The sequence below is a fragment of the Martes martes genome, assembly GCF_963455335.1.
Source record: "Martes martes genome assembly, chromosome: 5".
NCBI lineage: Eukaryota > Metazoa > Chordata > Mammalia > Carnivora > Mustelidae > Martes > Martes martes.
In genome coordinates this window covers 35,593,129-35,611,860 of record NC_137892.1, presented here as the reverse complement: position 1 = coordinate 35,611,860, position 18,732 = coordinate 35,593,129, and the positions used below count along the sequence as shown (strand labels likewise).

The window sequence follows — 18,732 nt, the reverse complement described above, 5'->3', positions numbered from 1 at the left end:
AGGGGTTGGTGTTGGAGGAGTTCCTCTAAACCTGTATGCCTAGGGTATTATGAGCTGGGCAAGTTTGAGACCCCTCATCTGGAATAGTATTTAGTGAACACCCGTGTTACAAATAGCAGAGTCTTGAAATTGTGAAAGGACCCTTTTTTTTTTTTTAAAGATTTTATTTATTTATTTGACAGAGAGAGATCACAAGCAGGAAGAGAGGCAGGCAGAGAGATAGGAAGGGAAGCAGGCTCCCTGCTGAGCAGAGAGCCTGATGCGGGGCTTGATCCCAGGACCCTGAGATCATGACCTGAGCGGAAGGTAGAGTCTTTAACCCACTGAGCCACCCAGGTATCCCAAAGGACCCATTTTTAAAGAACTACTTGTTCCATGGAAGAAGGCTCTCAAACAAGTGCCTCAGGTAGTGCCTTGCAGTGTGGCGGTTGGACCAGCAGCATCCGTATTAGCTGGGAGCTTATAAGATATGTAGAATCTCAGCTTCCACTCCATATCTACTAAATCAGAATCTCCCTTTAGTTTTATTTTATTTTATATTTATATTTATATATTTATATATTTCTATATATTTTTGATGTAGTGTTCAGTGATTCATTAGTTGCATATAACACCCAGTGCTCATCACAACAGGTGCCCTTCTTAATACCCATCACTCGGCTACCTCATCCTCCCTTCCATTCCCCTCTGAAACCCTCTGTTTGTTTCCCAGAGCCCAGAGTTTCTCATGGTTTGTCTCCCTTTCTGATTTCCCCCCTTCAGATTTACCTTCTTTTCCCTATGGTCTTCCGTGTTATTCCTTATGTCCCACATATGAGTGAGACCATATGATAATTGACTTTCTCTGTTTGACTTATTTCATTTAGCATTATCTCCTCCAGATCCATCCATGTTGATGCAAATGTTGGGTATTCATCCTTTCTGATGGCTGAGTAATATTCCACTGTGTATATGGACCACATCTTCTTTATCCATTCATCTGTTGAAGGGTATCTCGGCTCCTTCCTCAGTTTGGCTATTGTGGACATTGCTGCCATGAACATTAGGGTGCATGTTTTCCTTCTTTTCATTACATCTGTATCTTTGGGGTAATCTCCTTTTAAAACGCCCAAGGAGATTCATGTGCACGTTCAACTTTGGAAAACTCTGCTCCAGTGGACTCAAGTGAGTCACACATCTTTTTAGAGTATCTGGAATAGGAAAATATTGTGAGGGACTCTGGTTGATCATTTCCCCAGATCCAAGGAAAAATACCCCCAGAAAGCACAGATAATGCTAATAAGCATAACAAATACAAACAAATCCTCTTCTTTGAATTAGCAGTTTAAGAAATATCCAAAGAAATGTCTGCAGTTCTTATTTTAAGACCTTTTAAACCCTCAGATGACTTGAAGTGAAAGATGCCTCTGGAATGCAGCATAACACTTAGATCCTTTAGAAATTTAGATCAAAGGTGAGAGTCATCAAAGTGTTTGTGGCCTCAAAGGCAAAAAGACAACAGTTGTGAAATACAAGAGTTGTGTTGAGACAGGGTTTGTCCCTTTGTGCGTCTTTATGAGGAAGAGTGCTTCTTGAGACTTTGAACCCTTGAGACCTGCCAATCCGAGAAGAAAAGGTGGCATTTTCCTTTAAGCTACAGGTTGCATTCTGTTCAGATCCTCAAGCATCAAGGTCAGACCCTGTTCAGAATAACTGAATGCTAATTGACTCGCCGAGAATTAATGTGCATTATCTTGTTTACACCAATGTTCTGCTGGCAGTTTGTAAATCATTCTCTCTGGCAGGCTCTGACATGGATTTGAAGTTTGTTTCTGTTTTATAGGAGTTGGGTTCATCTCTAGCTACGCTAGAGGGTTAGAGAAATTAGATGGAATGAGAGAGGGGGGACCTCTTCCCTGCACAATTCTGCATCATGAATGATCGTCACAACTGACAGGAATTGTAGAGACTGCATTTACCTCCAGGTAAGAAACAGACTGGCTGGGTAATTATGCTAACACTTTCCAGGGAAATTTTTTTTTTTTTTTTTTTTTTTTTTTACCTTTGCTGAATGTATACAGGCTCCTGCTTGCTTGAGCATCCCCTTGGCAACTAAACAACACACAAAAGCATACACAAAACACACACACACGGGTAGTCGCAGACTGGCTGGCACACTCATAAAGACCATCAAGGTGACCTCAGTGATTTGTATGGCTACTCCTTGCCATGGTCCATTTCTCAATGGAGTGGGCAGTCTTCCAAATACACAGCAGCTCTCTGTGCAGTAATCACTTCGACTTTGTTGAAACACCAAGCAGGAGATACACAGTTCCCCTCCATCTTGCTCTGCTTTTGGTCTGCATTAACTGTAATCCTACCGTTGTTTATTTTTCTTGCCACCACCTGGCTGTGTAATTTTGGGCAAGTCACTGTGCCTCAGTTTCCTTATCTATACAATTAAAGGGTTGTCCTCTTTAGCTCTGGCCAGGATTTCATGCTTTTCCCTTTGGTCCTAGGAAGCAAAATGGTTGCCAGCATCTAGACAGCTCATCTTGGACCATAAACCTACAGGAAGCTGCAATGCTAGAGGGAAACTATTTATAGAGGCTTTGTTGGGAATTCCGGATCTGTCTCTGACTCAGTATGCTCTGAACTTTGGCAAGTCTCTTGGATCTTCTGTTTTCTCGTCTGTAAAATGGAGATAAATATCCTGGCTTGCCTACCCTGCAGGGCTATGATGAGACAGTACACTATACTCAAGAAAGTGCCATCCAGGCCAGAAGGTAGCAAATGTCTGGGTGTGTCCGATCAGTCTTGGTCACCAGGGAGGGAGCATCGGGCAGTCCCAGAGGCTGAGGGTCCTCAGCCAGAGCTACTATGGGTGTTCAGCTGAGGCCAGATGGCAGAAGCCTGTAGGGACAGCAGGATACTGAGAAGTATCACCTCGTCAGGATTTCTATAGGAAAGTCTCAGGCATGTGAAATGGGGACGAAGCCAGATTTGGGAATCACTGATCTGGAGATGGGGAAATCTTACTACTTTCTTGATCTCAAATTTTGTTATTCATTGTACATGACAGGCTATCCCTTCTTACCTCGGATGTCTGAAGTGTAGTCCTGACAGGGTAGAGCTTACAGGGGGGTCTTCTTCCATGGCCGCCTTCTCAAGCTTGACAAATAAGCCTTCTAGTCTTGACTCATGATTTTCTTGCCTATGTACTAAATGGAAGAAATCTCGGACAAAAGATTCATGTTGGACATGAACTTCCTGAGAACTGTGCTTCTTTCGGGAATGAGGCAAGGTTCGTCTTGAGCTTTCTACTGATGGGGATTTAGGCTCTGGTGATTCATTTGCCAACCCAGTGTTGGAATGAATATTCTTCTATCTTGAAGTGTAAACTATTTTTAAATCATAAGCTGACATAATGTAAATTGATTCTTACATCTCTCCTCTGCCGTGGCTGCAAGTTTCTCCCAGGCCCTGTCAGAGTTCTCTTTGAAACACGAACCAGGGCCCAGTTGAGCTTTGTCCTTTGCCCTTTGGAGTGCTGCAGCCAGTCGTAGAGGATGACAGGAGGAGGAGAAGAGGAAGTAGAGGAGCCACACGACTCAGTTTCTACTTAGAGAGTTTTGTCACTCGTTAGAGTCTGTCTGGAGCTGACGCCAGTACAGCTCTGTGCCTAAGGAACAGCTGTGGGATGAGTTTATGCAAATTGCCTCACAAGTGACAAAGGCTTAGGCTTGGTCCTTCCCTTCATTATTTGATCCAGCTCCCCCATGTCTGGGCTGTCTGAGTGTAAACTCAAGCTAGATATTTCAGAGCCACAGTCCCAGGCAGCTGCCATTAAGGACCTCAGAGGAGGTGGCTGGGGTGGAGGCATGTGGAGAAAAAAAATGACCCCATCTAAAATATGCGATTCAAAAGTAAAGAAGCAGAGCAAATTCTCAGGGGTAGACTTTGTCTTTTTTTTGGTCCCACTTCAGTTCTTCAGTGAAATGAGATAAGAACATCTGTCTCCTGCTAAACAGGAGCCACGTTCTTTCAGGTAAGAGTGATAATGCTGGGGGAACGCATTTTTGCAAACTTGCCTTAATATATTTCTGGGGTAATGGACTTTCACAGCAGCCTCAAGTGCTGCTGTTAATAGCTTCCTGCTCCTTCCAGCAGAAATGCACTAGAGCTGTTTTCAGATGTGTGTTCACTTTGAGGAAAAGAATAACAGAACCTTCTCTGAGAGAGAGAGAGAGAATAAAAAAAAAAAAAAAAAGATTAAACCCTTCCTTTAATCTAGTGGGAAAGAAGAAATTACCTCAGTGCATGTCCTACTCCTCTAACCAGCAGTATAGGGGAAAAGCTACTTTCTGCATGACCGAAAAACATTTAGGACACAGAACCTGGGCTCCAACTCCACTATATTTCCTGGGCTACTTTAATACAGTAAGCTTTGGACTCCAGGGAGAAAGTCCAAAAATACTAGAGCCTATTTGTTCAAAGGCAAGTAACAAAGATGGAAAACGCCTGCTTTTGCCTTAAAGGAAGAAAGGAATATAAAATCTTAATGTTTTTATTGTTAAACTCTAAATCAAAGTCAGACCTTGGAATATTGTTCTTTATTTTTATTATAACAGGCTATGTGAAGACATGGTAACACATATTCAAATAGCACAAAAGGAAATATATTATAAAGGTATTCTCCAGTTCCCTTCCCTGAAGCCATGTCTGATACTCTTTTCTTGTGGATCCTTTCCAGAATGTTCTCAGCATATCAAAGTGTGTGTGTGTGTGTGTGTGTGTGTGTGTGTGTGTGTGTGTATGTATGCATATTAACAGAGCTCCCTCTCCCTTCATTTAACATGACTACTTGGATTGTGCATACATTCTCCTGCCCCCTTGCTTTTTTCATTTTAAAAGATGCCTCAGAGATTATTTCAGATCAGGTCACAGAGCCCAGCCTTCTTCATTTTAATAGCTCTATAGAAGCCCACTGAGGTGTGTATCATAATTCACTTAACCAGCTTTCTACTGATGGGGATTTAGGCTCTTGTGATTCATTTGCCAACCTAGTGTTGGAATGAATATTCTTCTATCTTAAAGTGTAAACTATTTTTCTTTTTTTTTTTTTAAGATGTTATTTATTTATTTGACAGACAGAGATCACAAGTAGGCAGAGAGGCAGGCAGAGAGAGAGAGAGGAGGAAGCAGGCTCCCCGCTGAGCAGAGAGCCCGATGCGGGGCTCGATCCCAGGACCCTGGGATCATGACCCGAGCTGAAGGCAGAGGCTTAACCCACTGAGCCACCCAGGTGCCCCAAAGTGTAAACTATTTTTCAATCATAAGCTGACCTAATGTAAATTGATTCTTACATCTCTCCTCTGCTGTGGCTGCAGGTTTCTCCCAGGCCTGGCAGAAAACTTCAGCAGCCTATTGTATTTTATTTTTGAAATATTAACTATAGATCAGAGTGCTGTGCTGATTTCTGGAGGTGGGATTTCCCTCTGGTTTAGTTTAGCTGGTACCAACCTAGCCGGGGAAGAGGGTATGAGCTGTTTGCACAAAGCTACCAGATCAGTTACTGAGCAAATAAGACCCTCTCTACTACAATAGTAAGGTCACAAAAGTCATCTTAACAGCCTGAGGAAATCAATTCCAACAATAGTCTAGGAACCACCTCTGACTCAGGGCTTTCTGGATGCACAGAATTTCTGCCTCTGCATTGATAAGGTCATACATATGTATGCAGCAGAACTCAGGGCTCCCTAGGGCTCCGGTTTTCAACTCTGAATAAACAGAAACTGGAACACATTTGGAATGAGACTGAAGGCTCTGGGAATATTGGAGCTTTGTACTTTTATTTTTTAACTAGCAAGCATGTTTTGGGGATGGATAAATAGGGATCGAGCTGCATTGGGATGGTGAGGTACTCCTTCTACCCATCAGATGCAGGACCATGCACAGATAACCGAGGTCTCCTTTAAAAGCTACAAGCTTCCCATTCAGAGTAGAATTGCTAGAGAAGGTTTGTCCTTTGATTTGTTCTTTGATTGATAATGGCAAAGGGAAACAATACTAGGAAGGGGGCAGGCAGTACCTAGGTAGTGAGAGGAACACAGGTTGAGAGTTAGATGACCCAACTTTACTAGTTCTAGCACTGCACAATTTCATTTAAGACCAAGTCAGAAAGTACAGGTCACAGTTAAGTACAAAAAGGAAACATATTCCTTCTACAGGACTGTCTTGACTCGGGTGTAAAAAGCATCCATGGACCCAATCTCTCTTCACCTTTCAAGTTTTTGTTTTCTCTGTGTCAACTTTATTCTCAGTCTCCAAATGGTGTACAGTGGGTGCCAGCAGCCCCTGTCCTGAATCTTCCCAGGCTCAAGGGTGCCAGATAGGAAAACTCCTTTTTCCCTTAGAGTTTAAAAGGATGACTAAGGATCTAAGGTCGGAGTGCTCTTACCAAGTGCATGGGGGAATGAATATGGATGCCTCTGAATTCATTAATGCCCAAAACAGCCTCTCACTAATGTGCACATGGCTTTGGTTCACTTAATTTCTTATTGTCTAACTTTTCCTTCTTCGTAAAATACAGTCAGACTTAATCTTTTTTGGTGAACTCCTCTAGTTCTAAACTAATTTCCTTTCTTCCTCGCATCCTTTGTTTTTTCACATTTATTGAACATTTATTCTAGACAGGCAATCTCGTGGTTCCTGTTCTTGACTGTTTGTATTTTTTAATATGTATAAGAAACAGATATGTATCTAAAAACATATGTCATCTGGGGAGCCCGGGTGGTTCAGTGGGTTAAAGCCTCTGCCTTCGGCTCAGGTCATGATCCCAGGGTCCTGGGATTGAGCCCCACATCGGGCTCTCTGCTCAGCGGGGAGCCTGCTCCCTCCTCTCTCTCTCTCTGCCTGCTTCTCTGCCTACTTGTGATCTCGGTCTGTCAAATAAAACACACACACACACACACAAACATGTCACCTAATAAACATAAGTATAAAGCACATGGGGAACACAGAAGAGGGAGCAGTTAGTTGTGACCATAACATTTGAATCTAGTTTGCAACTTGACTAGACTTCTTCAGTGTCCGTGGTGCCAACATTAGGAGGCTGGGCACGTGGAATAGAAGGACTAAGTTGGAATTACTGGCAAGGAGGAAAGTTCAGTGGCAAAATCAGCCATGCTTACATAGGGAGTTACTAGAGGCATCTCTGTTGTTCCTTTCGGTAGTGCCCAAAGATGGTTGAGGACAATCTAGAGACAGATCCAAAGGCACTGGCCAAATGAAGAGTAGACAAGTGTGATTTCTGAGCATCAAGAAACTGAGTTAGAAAATAAATGCTGAACGATAATTAGGCTATCCTATCTGCAATTAACCTATAATTCTAATTCTAATAAGAGATTGTCAAAGAACAAAACAAATCGAACTCCATTAAGCCCAACTGAACCACGCCCCCACCGTCAGTCACACCAGGAAACAGCACAGGGAGTTGTATGAAGTTGGAAATCAGTGGACAAAGGGGATTGGAATTTTTTTTTTTTCCCCTAAAATCTTGAAACCTGGGAGAGTCTCCCTTGTGATGGATTGTGTGTTTATACCTGAAGTCAGAGGAATAAATTAGAAGACCTCTTAAAGCCCTAGGGTCCTCACATTCTAATATTTGGCTTTACCTCAATGGCTGTTCTATGAAGTGACTTTACCCCGAATGAAAAATTGCTGCTGTATAGTGGTTGATGCTGATTAAGGAGACAGGGGCCTGGGAACTGTTTTAAAGAATACAAAGAGAATTCCATTCTCTCTAAATTGGGACAGAAAATAGCAACCAGAATTATAAAAAAAAAATATATATGTTCTCCTTGAGCATATATTCTCCTTGGGAATGCCAGAATGCCAGGGAGGATCAGTGCAAAGACAGGAACTGTGGATACAGAAGGGAGTTAATCAGGGTTGAAAGACTGACTACTCTGACTTCCCTTTCTAATCCAGTTCTCTAAAGCACATTCTTAAGAGTGTGTGTGTGTGTGTGTGTGTGTGTGTATGTATATATATATAATTCCCTTTTCTAGGCAGAGTTAATTGCAGTTTTATTTAGGAATAAGAGTGCCTTACTTTATCCTTTAAAGTTCCTTCTGGACTATTGTGATTCTATTAGAATGCCGTAGGCATTAAATAGTGTCAGGAAATTGTGTGTTCTTGGTTCTCACGTAAAATGGAGAAAAAAAAGATGTTTCAAAGAGAAGAAAAAGAAAAAAAGGAAGTCTTTCCTATTCAGTGTTTACTTTTCACAGGAATACAAATATTTAGCATTGTTGTGATTTCCACACTGAAGATGAATGTCAGTTTACTGCAAAGATGTGAATTAATTCTTGAAGTAAAGTCTAATACTCAAAATGAATTTTTGAATGTATATTAGGAAAAGCATGCTGTACTAGGCCCCATGGAGAATGTTAAAGACATCGTCACCATCATCGTCATCGTCAGGGGGCTTCTAGGGTAATGGAAGATAAGGTTTAGACTGATGTAGGCACAATATATTCTAAGATGCTTCCAAGGAAAGAAAACTCTCTCAGGATTAATTCTAAAGATGGTAGTGAAATTTAGTATGGACCCTGAAACAAGTGTAGATTTGCTGACAAGAAAGCAAGCAGGGGAGGGTTTTAAGTTGGAAGGAACATCATGAGCAAAGAGACAAGTGGGAAGTACAAGAGGTAACAGCAGGTTACACGTGGAGTGGGTATGACTGACAAGGACTTAACTAGCAGTAAGGAAGGAACAGCAAAAAGCTATGTGGAAATCTCTGGTTCACCTTTGGGGATGGAAAGGGACTGACCCATCAGGAAGCATGGGCTGAATGGCTTTGCGCTGAGTCCTTGCTGCTAGACCATTACATTGCATTGTGGTAGAATGGAGTGAGGGTAGAAGGACTATAAAGGAGTTAGCTCTCTGGGACCATCAGGATTCTTACGTTTGGGTCACATTCTAATAATTTTGGGGGCTTTTTAATCATTTTGTTCCTCAAGCACAAACTCCTGGTCACACTGCCAGCATCAGCTCCCACTCCTCTCCTGTATGATAGGAATAGTTTCCTTCCATTGAGTATAATCTTTGTCACGTGCTCTGACTTGTGATCACTGACTCTCAAGTCAACCTTACAAAGTATATGTTATTATCTCTATTTTATAGCCAAGTAGACTGGAGCTCGTAGAATTTAAGCAGCTGTCCTCAAGTAATAGGGGTGACAAGGTCAGAGCCAGGACTCAAACTCACCAGCCATGTGAGTGATCCACCTTTGAAGTGGATCCTCCAGACCCAGTCAAACCTTCAGATGAATAGAGCCCCACCTGACATAAGACTGAAACTTCATGAAAGACCATAAATAGAAAGCCAAGTCTTTACTGGATTCCTGAGAAAAAGCAGCAGAGATAAAAATGACTGCTTTTGTTTAAGAAGTCACACAAAATATCCTAAGGATATCAGTGAGACCTCTTTCTTTCCCCAACCCAGTCTGTTCTTGTCCAGTGGGCTCACAAAATGCCTATTGTGTTAGGGTGAGGGGTTGGCTTTCCGCTGAGCAAAATGGATTTCTACTCACCAAGGCTGACTGGGGTACAGCCACTGCTGAGTGCCCAACCTTTCGACAGCAGACCAACACTCAATTTCGTGTGATAGCACAGTGCTCCAGGGGAATTAGTTAGCTGGTTACATGGGACCACTTCCATCATGGAAGAGACACACGTTGTTCTCATTAGGGTAGACACTAACTCTGGGTACTGATTTGCTTTCCCTGCCAGAACTACCATTCATTGCTTTAAGGCATGTTTTATTCACTGTCATGGTGCATTAGTTTTCAGTGTCGCATAACAAATTACCAGAAACTTATTGGCTTAAAACAACACTCTTTTGTTATCCCATGGTTTCCATGGGTCAAGATTGTGGGCATTGCTTATCTTGGTTCTCTGCTGTCTCAACAGTCTGCAAAGTGTAGTCAGTCTGTGTTTTTGTCTGCAGGTTCAGCTAGGGAAGAATCTACTTCTAGTCTCGTTTGGCTTGTTACTGGCTGTAATCTGGAGGATATCTGAGGTCTTAGAGGTTGCGTGCCATTCCGTATCATGTGACTCTATAGGCAGTTCAGAATATGACTATTTACTTTTCAAGGCCAAGAGGAGGATCTCTTTCTCCAGTGTGTTAAGATAAATCTTACATTTTGAAATATGATCCTGAGAGTAATATTCTATCATCTTTGTCATATCTGCAAAGGCCTTTGCATCAAAGGTAACATATTTACAGGTTCTAGAATTAGAATGTGGGCATGTTTGGATAGCTATTACTCTGTCTACTCCAGGGGCTTCTAGATGCTGTGACACTTCTCACCATGAAGAGAAGAGACCCCACAACGAAGAATTATCTGGCACAAAATATCAATAATATTGAAGTTGAGACACTCAACTTTAGGGTAATTTGTTACATGACATTATTAAGGCATTAGCTGAATATTGTGCTGATAATGATGATTCCCTAAAATTCTCCCAGTCTTAGTGAATGTTGCAGGAAAAGCAAAGAGTTAAGAGTGATCAGACTTATTTTTAAACCCAAGATTGGTCATATATTAAATATCTGGAGGGGGCACATTGGTGGCTCAGTCAATGAAAGTGTCTGCCTTCGGCTCAAGTCATGATCCCAGGGTCCTGGAATGGAGCACAGTCAGGCTTCCTGCTCAGTGGGGCATCTACTTCTCTCTCTGCCCCTTCCCCCTGCCCCCAGTTGTGCTCTCTCTTTTTCTCTCAAGTAAATAAATAAAATCTCTTTAAATAAATAAATAAATGAACAAACAAACAAATAAATAAATACGTATCTGGAGTACAGAAAATCTACCCCTAAATCTCAGCTTACTCATTTATAAAATGGAAACAAGGGGCACCAGGGTGGCTAAGTGGGTTAAAGCCTCTGCCTTCGGCTCGGGTCATGATCCCAGAGTCCTGGGATTGAGTGCCGCGTTGGGCTCTCTGCTCAGTGGACAGCCTGCTTCCCCCTCTCTCTCTGCCTGCCTCTCTGCCTACTTGTGATCTTTGTCTGTCAAATAAATAAATAAAATCTTTAAAAAATATATATAAAATGGAAACAATAATACACTAGCTCATAGAGTTGCTCTAAGGTTTACAAGATCTTATATACCTAAGAGATATTTGTAAGGAAATACACAAAACCAAGATATATTTTATTATTTGGATTACTGGAATTTTAATAAAAATTACATTAGGATAACACATTGTTATTATTATAGGACTAATAAAAACAGGTGAAAATGTTTACCACCTGATTTTATAGATTTCTTTAACCTATTACATATTGACACAGAAATGACTACAATTTTGCAAAAAAAAATCACTGGTATATTTAATTAGAAGAAAAATCCTAAAACATACACATACATAGAACACAATTATATAAATCATATATATATATACACATACATATATATATTAAAAAAACACAACATGTTATGTATCATTGAAAATCAGTGTCATTTTAACTAAAAAGTTTGGATTCTCTCAGCTAAAGACTGGCTTCTTTAAACTCTTTAACTTCCTTTTACTTGGTAATATTAGTTTTGATATATATGTACATATAATTTATTTAGGGGAAATTGAATATAATAAGTTAACAAACCCAAAATGACATGCATAGTTTTAGGACCACATGTAAAAGAGCACAACCGTTCAAGAAGGTGAGCTTCAGATTGTAGAATGTGTGCTTTTTTGACTCAGGATGAAATTTGGTGGAAGGTACACAGGGAGTTGCTAGGATTGAACTGTGCGGGCCTCGTTCCTGATTACTTTCACTACAGGCCTCTTTTCTGTCTTACAAATACCAGACTGAAAACAAGACTCAGGCAAACAAAGCCAGTATTAAGAGCAAACCAACTTGTCTTGTAGGAGCTTCAGTTTGGAGAAGGTAGTTTGGAGAGAAGTTTAGGAAAGGTTGTACAGCTTAAAAGGATGTGATTAAAAAAAGGGGGGTAGAAATTTTGGGTTTATTTAAATAAGGATTTTCTCAGCCTACATACTTCTGTACCTATAAACCTTATTCTGTCTCCCGTTAACCTGATTCCCTCTCTATCAAAGCAACCTATCTACACAGCCTAAAACACACAAAGCACCATGTTTCTGGGACCCTGACACTCCATGGAGAGTGTCTGTGAGTTGGCATTTTCCATTCCGTGCTATAGTAATGGTGCTTGTGTTTTACCAAGATCTTGGGGCACCATTGTAAATTTCCAGCATTTTTTAAGGCAAGTATATTTCAAATATGCCACTCTTTTGAAGAGGAAGCGGTATGCGCAGATAGATTCCCTCCTCTCCCCTGGGTAATGGTGAATGCACAGTGACATTATTAACTTTTGATGCAAGATTTTTCTTAATTTATGTTCATAGGTGACCAATATCCTTCTTTACCCATCCTTTTTTTATTCACATAACCCCAAGTCTCTGTCTGGTCTGGAAAATGAAGTGCTCTTTCGAGCACATAATCTTGCCTAGAATATGCAAATCAGCATGCGGTCTGGGCTAGGCATTAAGAACTCCTCTAACTGAGACTGAACAGAATGAAAACCTGGGAGGAGCCTCTTTGGACTTGGGGCTTTTAACTCTCAAGAGCAAGAAAATTTGATTTTGAAGTTTAATGTTTTTGAACTTGAATGTTTTTGGACTTAAACTTGCAAGTAAATTTAATCTCTGATCTTTTCTCTCTGGGAATTTGATAATAGGAAGCGGTTTATATTGAATCTTGGTACATCTCTATGTTGGTGTTTTATTATTCAAGTATCTTCATGTTGGCATTTCATATCATTGCAGGATTTAGAATTTGCTGTTTTGGATAATGTGGCTGGAAGTAACTTGAGAACCAACATAGAGAAGAGACTTTTATTTCCAGCCTTGAGTACACAGTGGAATTGATTTAATTAATCCTCTTTTCTGACCAATTCCAGAATATACTGGAGTCAAATCTAAGCTGTCCACAAGTTGTCCCTGGATAAAACACAAAAGAGCAGTGGCTGGCCTTAGGAGAGTGGTCTAATGAAGATGGGAGCAGGGCTCTGCCCTGAAGGCTTACTCTTCTGCCCTGAGAGGGAAAATCTCAGCCCTGGTTGACCACAGGCTTAAGGATTAAGCTCAGTAGTTAAGAGAATGAAAAACTAGTGACTCTAAGTAGCAAACACTTCTCGACTCCTGATGTTTTCTTCCACAAAGAGGAAGCAGAGAAAGTGTTATTCTTTCTCCTTCCTTCTACCCCAGCGTAAGGAGGGAGAATTCGTCATATATTTTAGATGTAAGTCCTGTGTCTTAAGTGTGATTTCATGTTTCCTTTCAGTCTATGTTTTGATTTTTTATTCTCTCAACAGTGACTATCACAGAGTAAAATTTTTAATTTTGATGAAGCCTAATTTTTAAATTTTTTCCTTTATGGCTCATGATTTTAGCATAATGTCGATGGGCACTTCACCAAACTCTAGGTCATGAGTATGTTTCCTTTGTTTTCTTCTATAAGTTTTATAATTTTATGTTTACATTTATATCTGTGATCTACTTTGAATTAGTTTTTGTATAAGTGAGTTTAGGTCAAAGGTCACATTTTTTTTCCTGCATACTGATGTGTAATTGCTCCAGTACCATTTGTTGAAAAGATCCTAATTTACCCATTAAATTTTGCATATCTTTGTCAAAAAATCAGATTGCCACAACTGTGTAGGAATATTTCTGGACTTTCTCTTCTGTTCCATTGGTTTGTGTGCTATTCCCTCACCAGTAGCACTCTATCTTTGGTAAAGTGTCAGATTCACTTCCTGCAACTTTTTTTTTTTCTTTTTCCAAAATTGTTTTAGCTATTCCAGCTTCCTTATTGTTTCATATAAATTTTAGAACCATTTTGTTTTAGCTATTCTAGCTTCTTTATTGTTTCATATAAATTTTTAGAACCAGTTTGTCCTACAAAATATTATTCTAAAAAATGTAGTATTCTAAGATTTGAGGTTTTTTCCCCCCAGGAATATATAGATGAGTTTGGGAAGAGCTGACATCTTTATTATATTGAATCTTCTAATCCATGATTATGATATATCTCTTTATTTAGGTCATCATTTAATTCTTCTTTAGAATTTTAAGGATTTTTAGTAAGAGCTCTCTTTTTTCTAGATTTATAACATTGGTATTTAATTTTTTTGCAACTATAAATGGTATTGTTTTTAAGTTTCCAATTATACACTGCTAGTATATGTGATTGATTTTTGTGTGCTGAACTTTTATCCTATGATTTTATTAAACTCAGTAATTCTAGTAGCTTTCTTATAGATTCATAGGGATTTTCCACATAGTTAACTTTAGAGTTCTTGAGTCAGGGTGTTTTCTCTTTTTTCCTTTCCTCTGTGACTTTCTCTTATTATGATTATTATTATTATTTTTTCATTTAACCAGAGTTCTTAAAGGATCATCAGGTTTACATTAAAAAATTGGATTTCATAAGTCAATCGGCGAAAGACAACTATCACATGATCTCCCTGATATGAGGAAGTGGAGATGCAACATGGGGGGTTAGGGGGGTAGGAGAAGAATAAATGAAACAAGATGGGATCGGGAGGGAGACAAACCATAAGTGGCTCTTAATTTCACAAAACAAACTGAGGGTTGCTGGGGGTCGGGGGGTCGGGAGAGGGGGGTGGGGTTATGGACATTGGGGAGGGTATGTGCTATGGTGATTGCTGTGAAGTGTGTAAACCTGGCAATTCACAGACCTGTACCCCTGGGGATAAAAATACATTATGTTTATAAAAAATAATAATAAATAAAAAAAATTTTAAAAAAATTGGATTTCAGAACCTCCCAATATGGTAATATCTTGGTCAACTCCATAGGCTGAAACTCCAAACATTTGTTTCTTAAAGATAAGAGTGAACTGGAAACAGTCCTGTCCTCTCAGGGTGAAGCCTTGTTTGAGTCTTTTTCTTTAAATAATTAAGTTTCTCTTGGTTTGTTAATGTCCCTGGTATTGTCCCAGGGGAAAAATTAATTTCTCATTGGGATAAAAATAACATAACTCTATGCCTCAAATTGTCATTATTTTTATATAAAGTGGCTGGCATTCAACAGAAAATACCTAAACATACAAGAGGAAAAAAAAATGTGGCCAAATCCCAGGAGGGACAACATACTGTAGCTAGGTGAAGTGAAAAAGTCAGATACAGACTTTAACATAACTCTGTTCAGTATGTTTAAGGAAATGAGTGAAAACTTTGAAAGAGGACAAAATAATAAAAAGTAAGAAGTTCCAGAACTTCTGTAACTAAAAAAAAAAAAAAAAAAATACAGTATCTAAGTTTAGGAATTTAATGGATGAGTTAAAAATATATTATTTAGAGTTGAATAGACAATAATAAATTGGAAGACTTTTCAGAAGAAAATATACAGAATGAAGCATGCAGAGACAAAAAAGAGGGAATATATAAAAAACAGCATAGGACAAATAGGGATGCATAAAACTTTCTAATCAAGGTTTACACCTCTGGGACTCTAGAAGGGAAGGAGAGAGGGCAAGAACAGGAACAATAAAAAAGAATTGTTTTGAATTTTCTATGAAATGTGAAAGACACCAAGCCACAGATTCAAGGCACTATAAATAATAAATAAGACATACAGCACAGTAAATCCACTAAAACCAATGAAAAAGTAAAATCTTTAAAACAGCCAGGAAAAAAAAAGATAGTGTATCTAAAAAGATGCAACATTCAGAGTGTCAGCTGACTTCAACAGAAAGAATAGAAACCAGAAGGAAGAGAAATATCTTCAAAGGATTAAAATAATTTATAACCTAGAATTCAGAGTACGGTAAATCTTCCCCTCCCATGGAGAATTGAAGACATTTGTATTTAAGCAAAAAGCCAGAATATTTAACATTGAATAAACCATTAAAGGGATCATTTGGATTCAAGGTTTATGGTAACTAGAACTCATTAACTTTGGGTCCCTGTTTAAGAGAAACAATTAAAATTTTGAGTATAAAGTTAAGTTAATTAGTAAAATGTATTGGAATAAAAAATAAAGAAATACTTTAAAGAAAAACCAAAAAAACCTTACAGATGTCCCCAAATCTAAATTATATATTTAAATTAAATAACTATTAAACATATCTATAATCCTTTTTTTTAAATATTTCTGAGTTACTTACTGTACCAATTTTGCCTATTGTTTCATTTAGACCACTAGTATTATCAGGAAAATGTGCATCAAATACTCTAAAATATGATCCTTTCTGTTGATATGCATAAAACATCACACACAAATAAGCTTGATGCTTGTGTATTACCCATATTTATATTTCCCAAACAGAAATTCTGATACATTTTACCTCACACATCTCGCATCAAGAAAGAAAATGTGCATGTTTATTTATAATGCTCTAATTTAACCTATTCTTGATAAGAGGAACCTTTTGTTTTTATTAATCATCATTTAGAACCTAATCTTCCATTTATGATTTTGTGTGTCTGATGAATCAAAGAATTTCCCACATACCAGCTGGTTGTTTGGAACACTTCAGTCTTTTCTTCTTTGTTCTTACTTTATATACATATATTTATTTATTTATTTATTTTTTGCATAACTACATACTTCCAATGCAGAGCACCATAGGATGTATTCTTGTGATACAACCCTCGTCCTCCATCTTTGTGTCATGATGCCAGGCGAATAAGCAAAACAGATGGTAGGAATATCCCAAGATGGTTAGGAATTATTTAGCTATACATAGAAGTGACAATGAATCACAGAAATAGATTCCACTAAATCCAAGCTAGATGTCTGTGCAACTCAGCTTTCTCTTAGCTTGTATCCAATCAAGTCCTATTTGTTGTGGAAGGAAGTTTGATGGGGAGGAAACATGAGTTTAAGAGTCTATGGTCTTAGCTCATTTTGGCTAAAACATCTTATTGTGCAAATTTTATAAAAGCATATAATCATGTGGACACACTAGAAAGGGCCCTTACCAGTAAGCTTTTCTAAAACTTTCATTTCAGTTCCTTCAGAGCAAATCAGCCTCTGAGAAAACATCTTCTTCAGGCACAAAGAAACAAAAACAAAAACTTGATTTTAGATGGAAATTTTGACATGCAGGGAAGAATGAAGAAGCAAAAACTGGTAGCTATAAGGATGAGTCTAAGGACCATTACTACATAAGACAATAAAATTAAGTCAACTGTCACTTAAAACAGGTATAGAATTAAAGTACATAATAAGAATAAAGCGTAAGTGAGGAGGAAGGAGATGTAGAGTTATGTACTAAAGTACCTGAGTCGTCTTGGAAAAGTGGTGGGAACTAGTAGTGGGGGAACATGTGACTTCAGTAAGTATATGAAGCTTGTTTTATCTACTGAAATCATCGAAAGAATAGTAAAGGAATGTACAGTTATTGAGTTAATAGGAAAATGGAATATTAAAAGATACTAGGCAAGAAAGGAGAGAAAGAGAAACAGAATGTAGACAAGACAAATAGGAAACACTTACTAAGATGGCGATTTAATTGCAAATATATCATTCATGATTAAATGCAAATGAACTATCTGACACCACTAGAAAACAAAGACTATGGGACCAGGTTCAAACACAGTAATTATATGCCACCTATAAGTGATGCACATAAACTAGAAGATGGGGAAAGTTTGAAAGTGAAAGGGTAAGAAGAGATATGTAATTCATATGCCAACAAGAAAGCTGGTCTTACTAGATTAATATCAGCCAAAGGCAAGAAACATTAAAGACAAATTGGGATATTTTGTAATGCTATAATATTAATTTCACCAGGAAGCTATAATAATTCTAAATGTGTATGCTGTATAAAGCAAATATTAACAAAACTAACAGGAAAAATAGACAAATCACATTCATAGGGACATATTTTAGCATACCCGTCTAATGTATATTTAAGAAACAACACAGATCTCAAAAGGCAAAAAAGATACAAAGCAAAAGAGGGAATACTCGCCAAACTTAGTTTATAAAGCTAGCCTGACAGGGACATTAAAAGAAAAATTATGGGTCAATCTCACCCATAAACATAGATGCCAAACTTTTAAACCACATGTTATCAAATCCTATCTAGCAATACATAAAAATGGTAATATGCCATGATTAAGTTGGCTTTATTTTAGGACTACAAGATTGGTATAATATCTAGAAGCCAACCGATGTAATTTATCACAGTAACAGAATAAAAACGAAAACTCATATATAATCCAAATAGATGCAGAAAACACTTTTGAAAAAATATATTTTACACTCATGGGAAAACATGTAGAAAACAATGACTGGAAGAGAACTCCCTTAATTCTGATAAAAAATCATTTTAAAAAAGGCATCAATTTTAATTATATTAATCCCTCTGAGATCTGTATCACGACATGGAGGTCCAGTAGAGCTCCTTTCATTCAGTATCATTCTGTAGGTTAATGTCAATAAATTGTAGCATGAATGCATACATAAATGATGGAATTGGGAAAATATATAAAATTGTTATTTACAGATAATGGTTGCATTTCTAAATAAAATATGAAATTCACTTGTGAATTTTCAGAAAATAGTTGTTGGGATTTTGATTATGATTACAGTAATTCTTTAAATCAGTTTGTAAAAGGCTTTACACTATCGAGTGTTCTAGTTGCTGAAATGTTTTATTTCTCATTTATTTAGACCATATTTTATTATT

At 38.3% G+C, this 18,732-nt stretch overlaps 1 protein-coding gene across 1 annotated transcript in view; it reads left to right on the top strand.

The window, feature by feature from the left end:
* LOC308343046 (uncharacterized protein) overlaps nt 1-18,732 on the top strand; it is a 311,448-nt gene that overhangs the window by 63,691 nt on the left and 229,025 nt on the right. The window contains exon 6 of the mRNA XM_080803887.1: nt 1,823-1,964. Coding sequence (XP_080660013.1) covers nt 1,823-1,920 — 98 coding nt within the window. The 3' untranslated portion in view covers nt 1,921-1,964. The remainder of the gene's footprint in view (nt 1-1,822; nt 1,965-18,732) is intronic.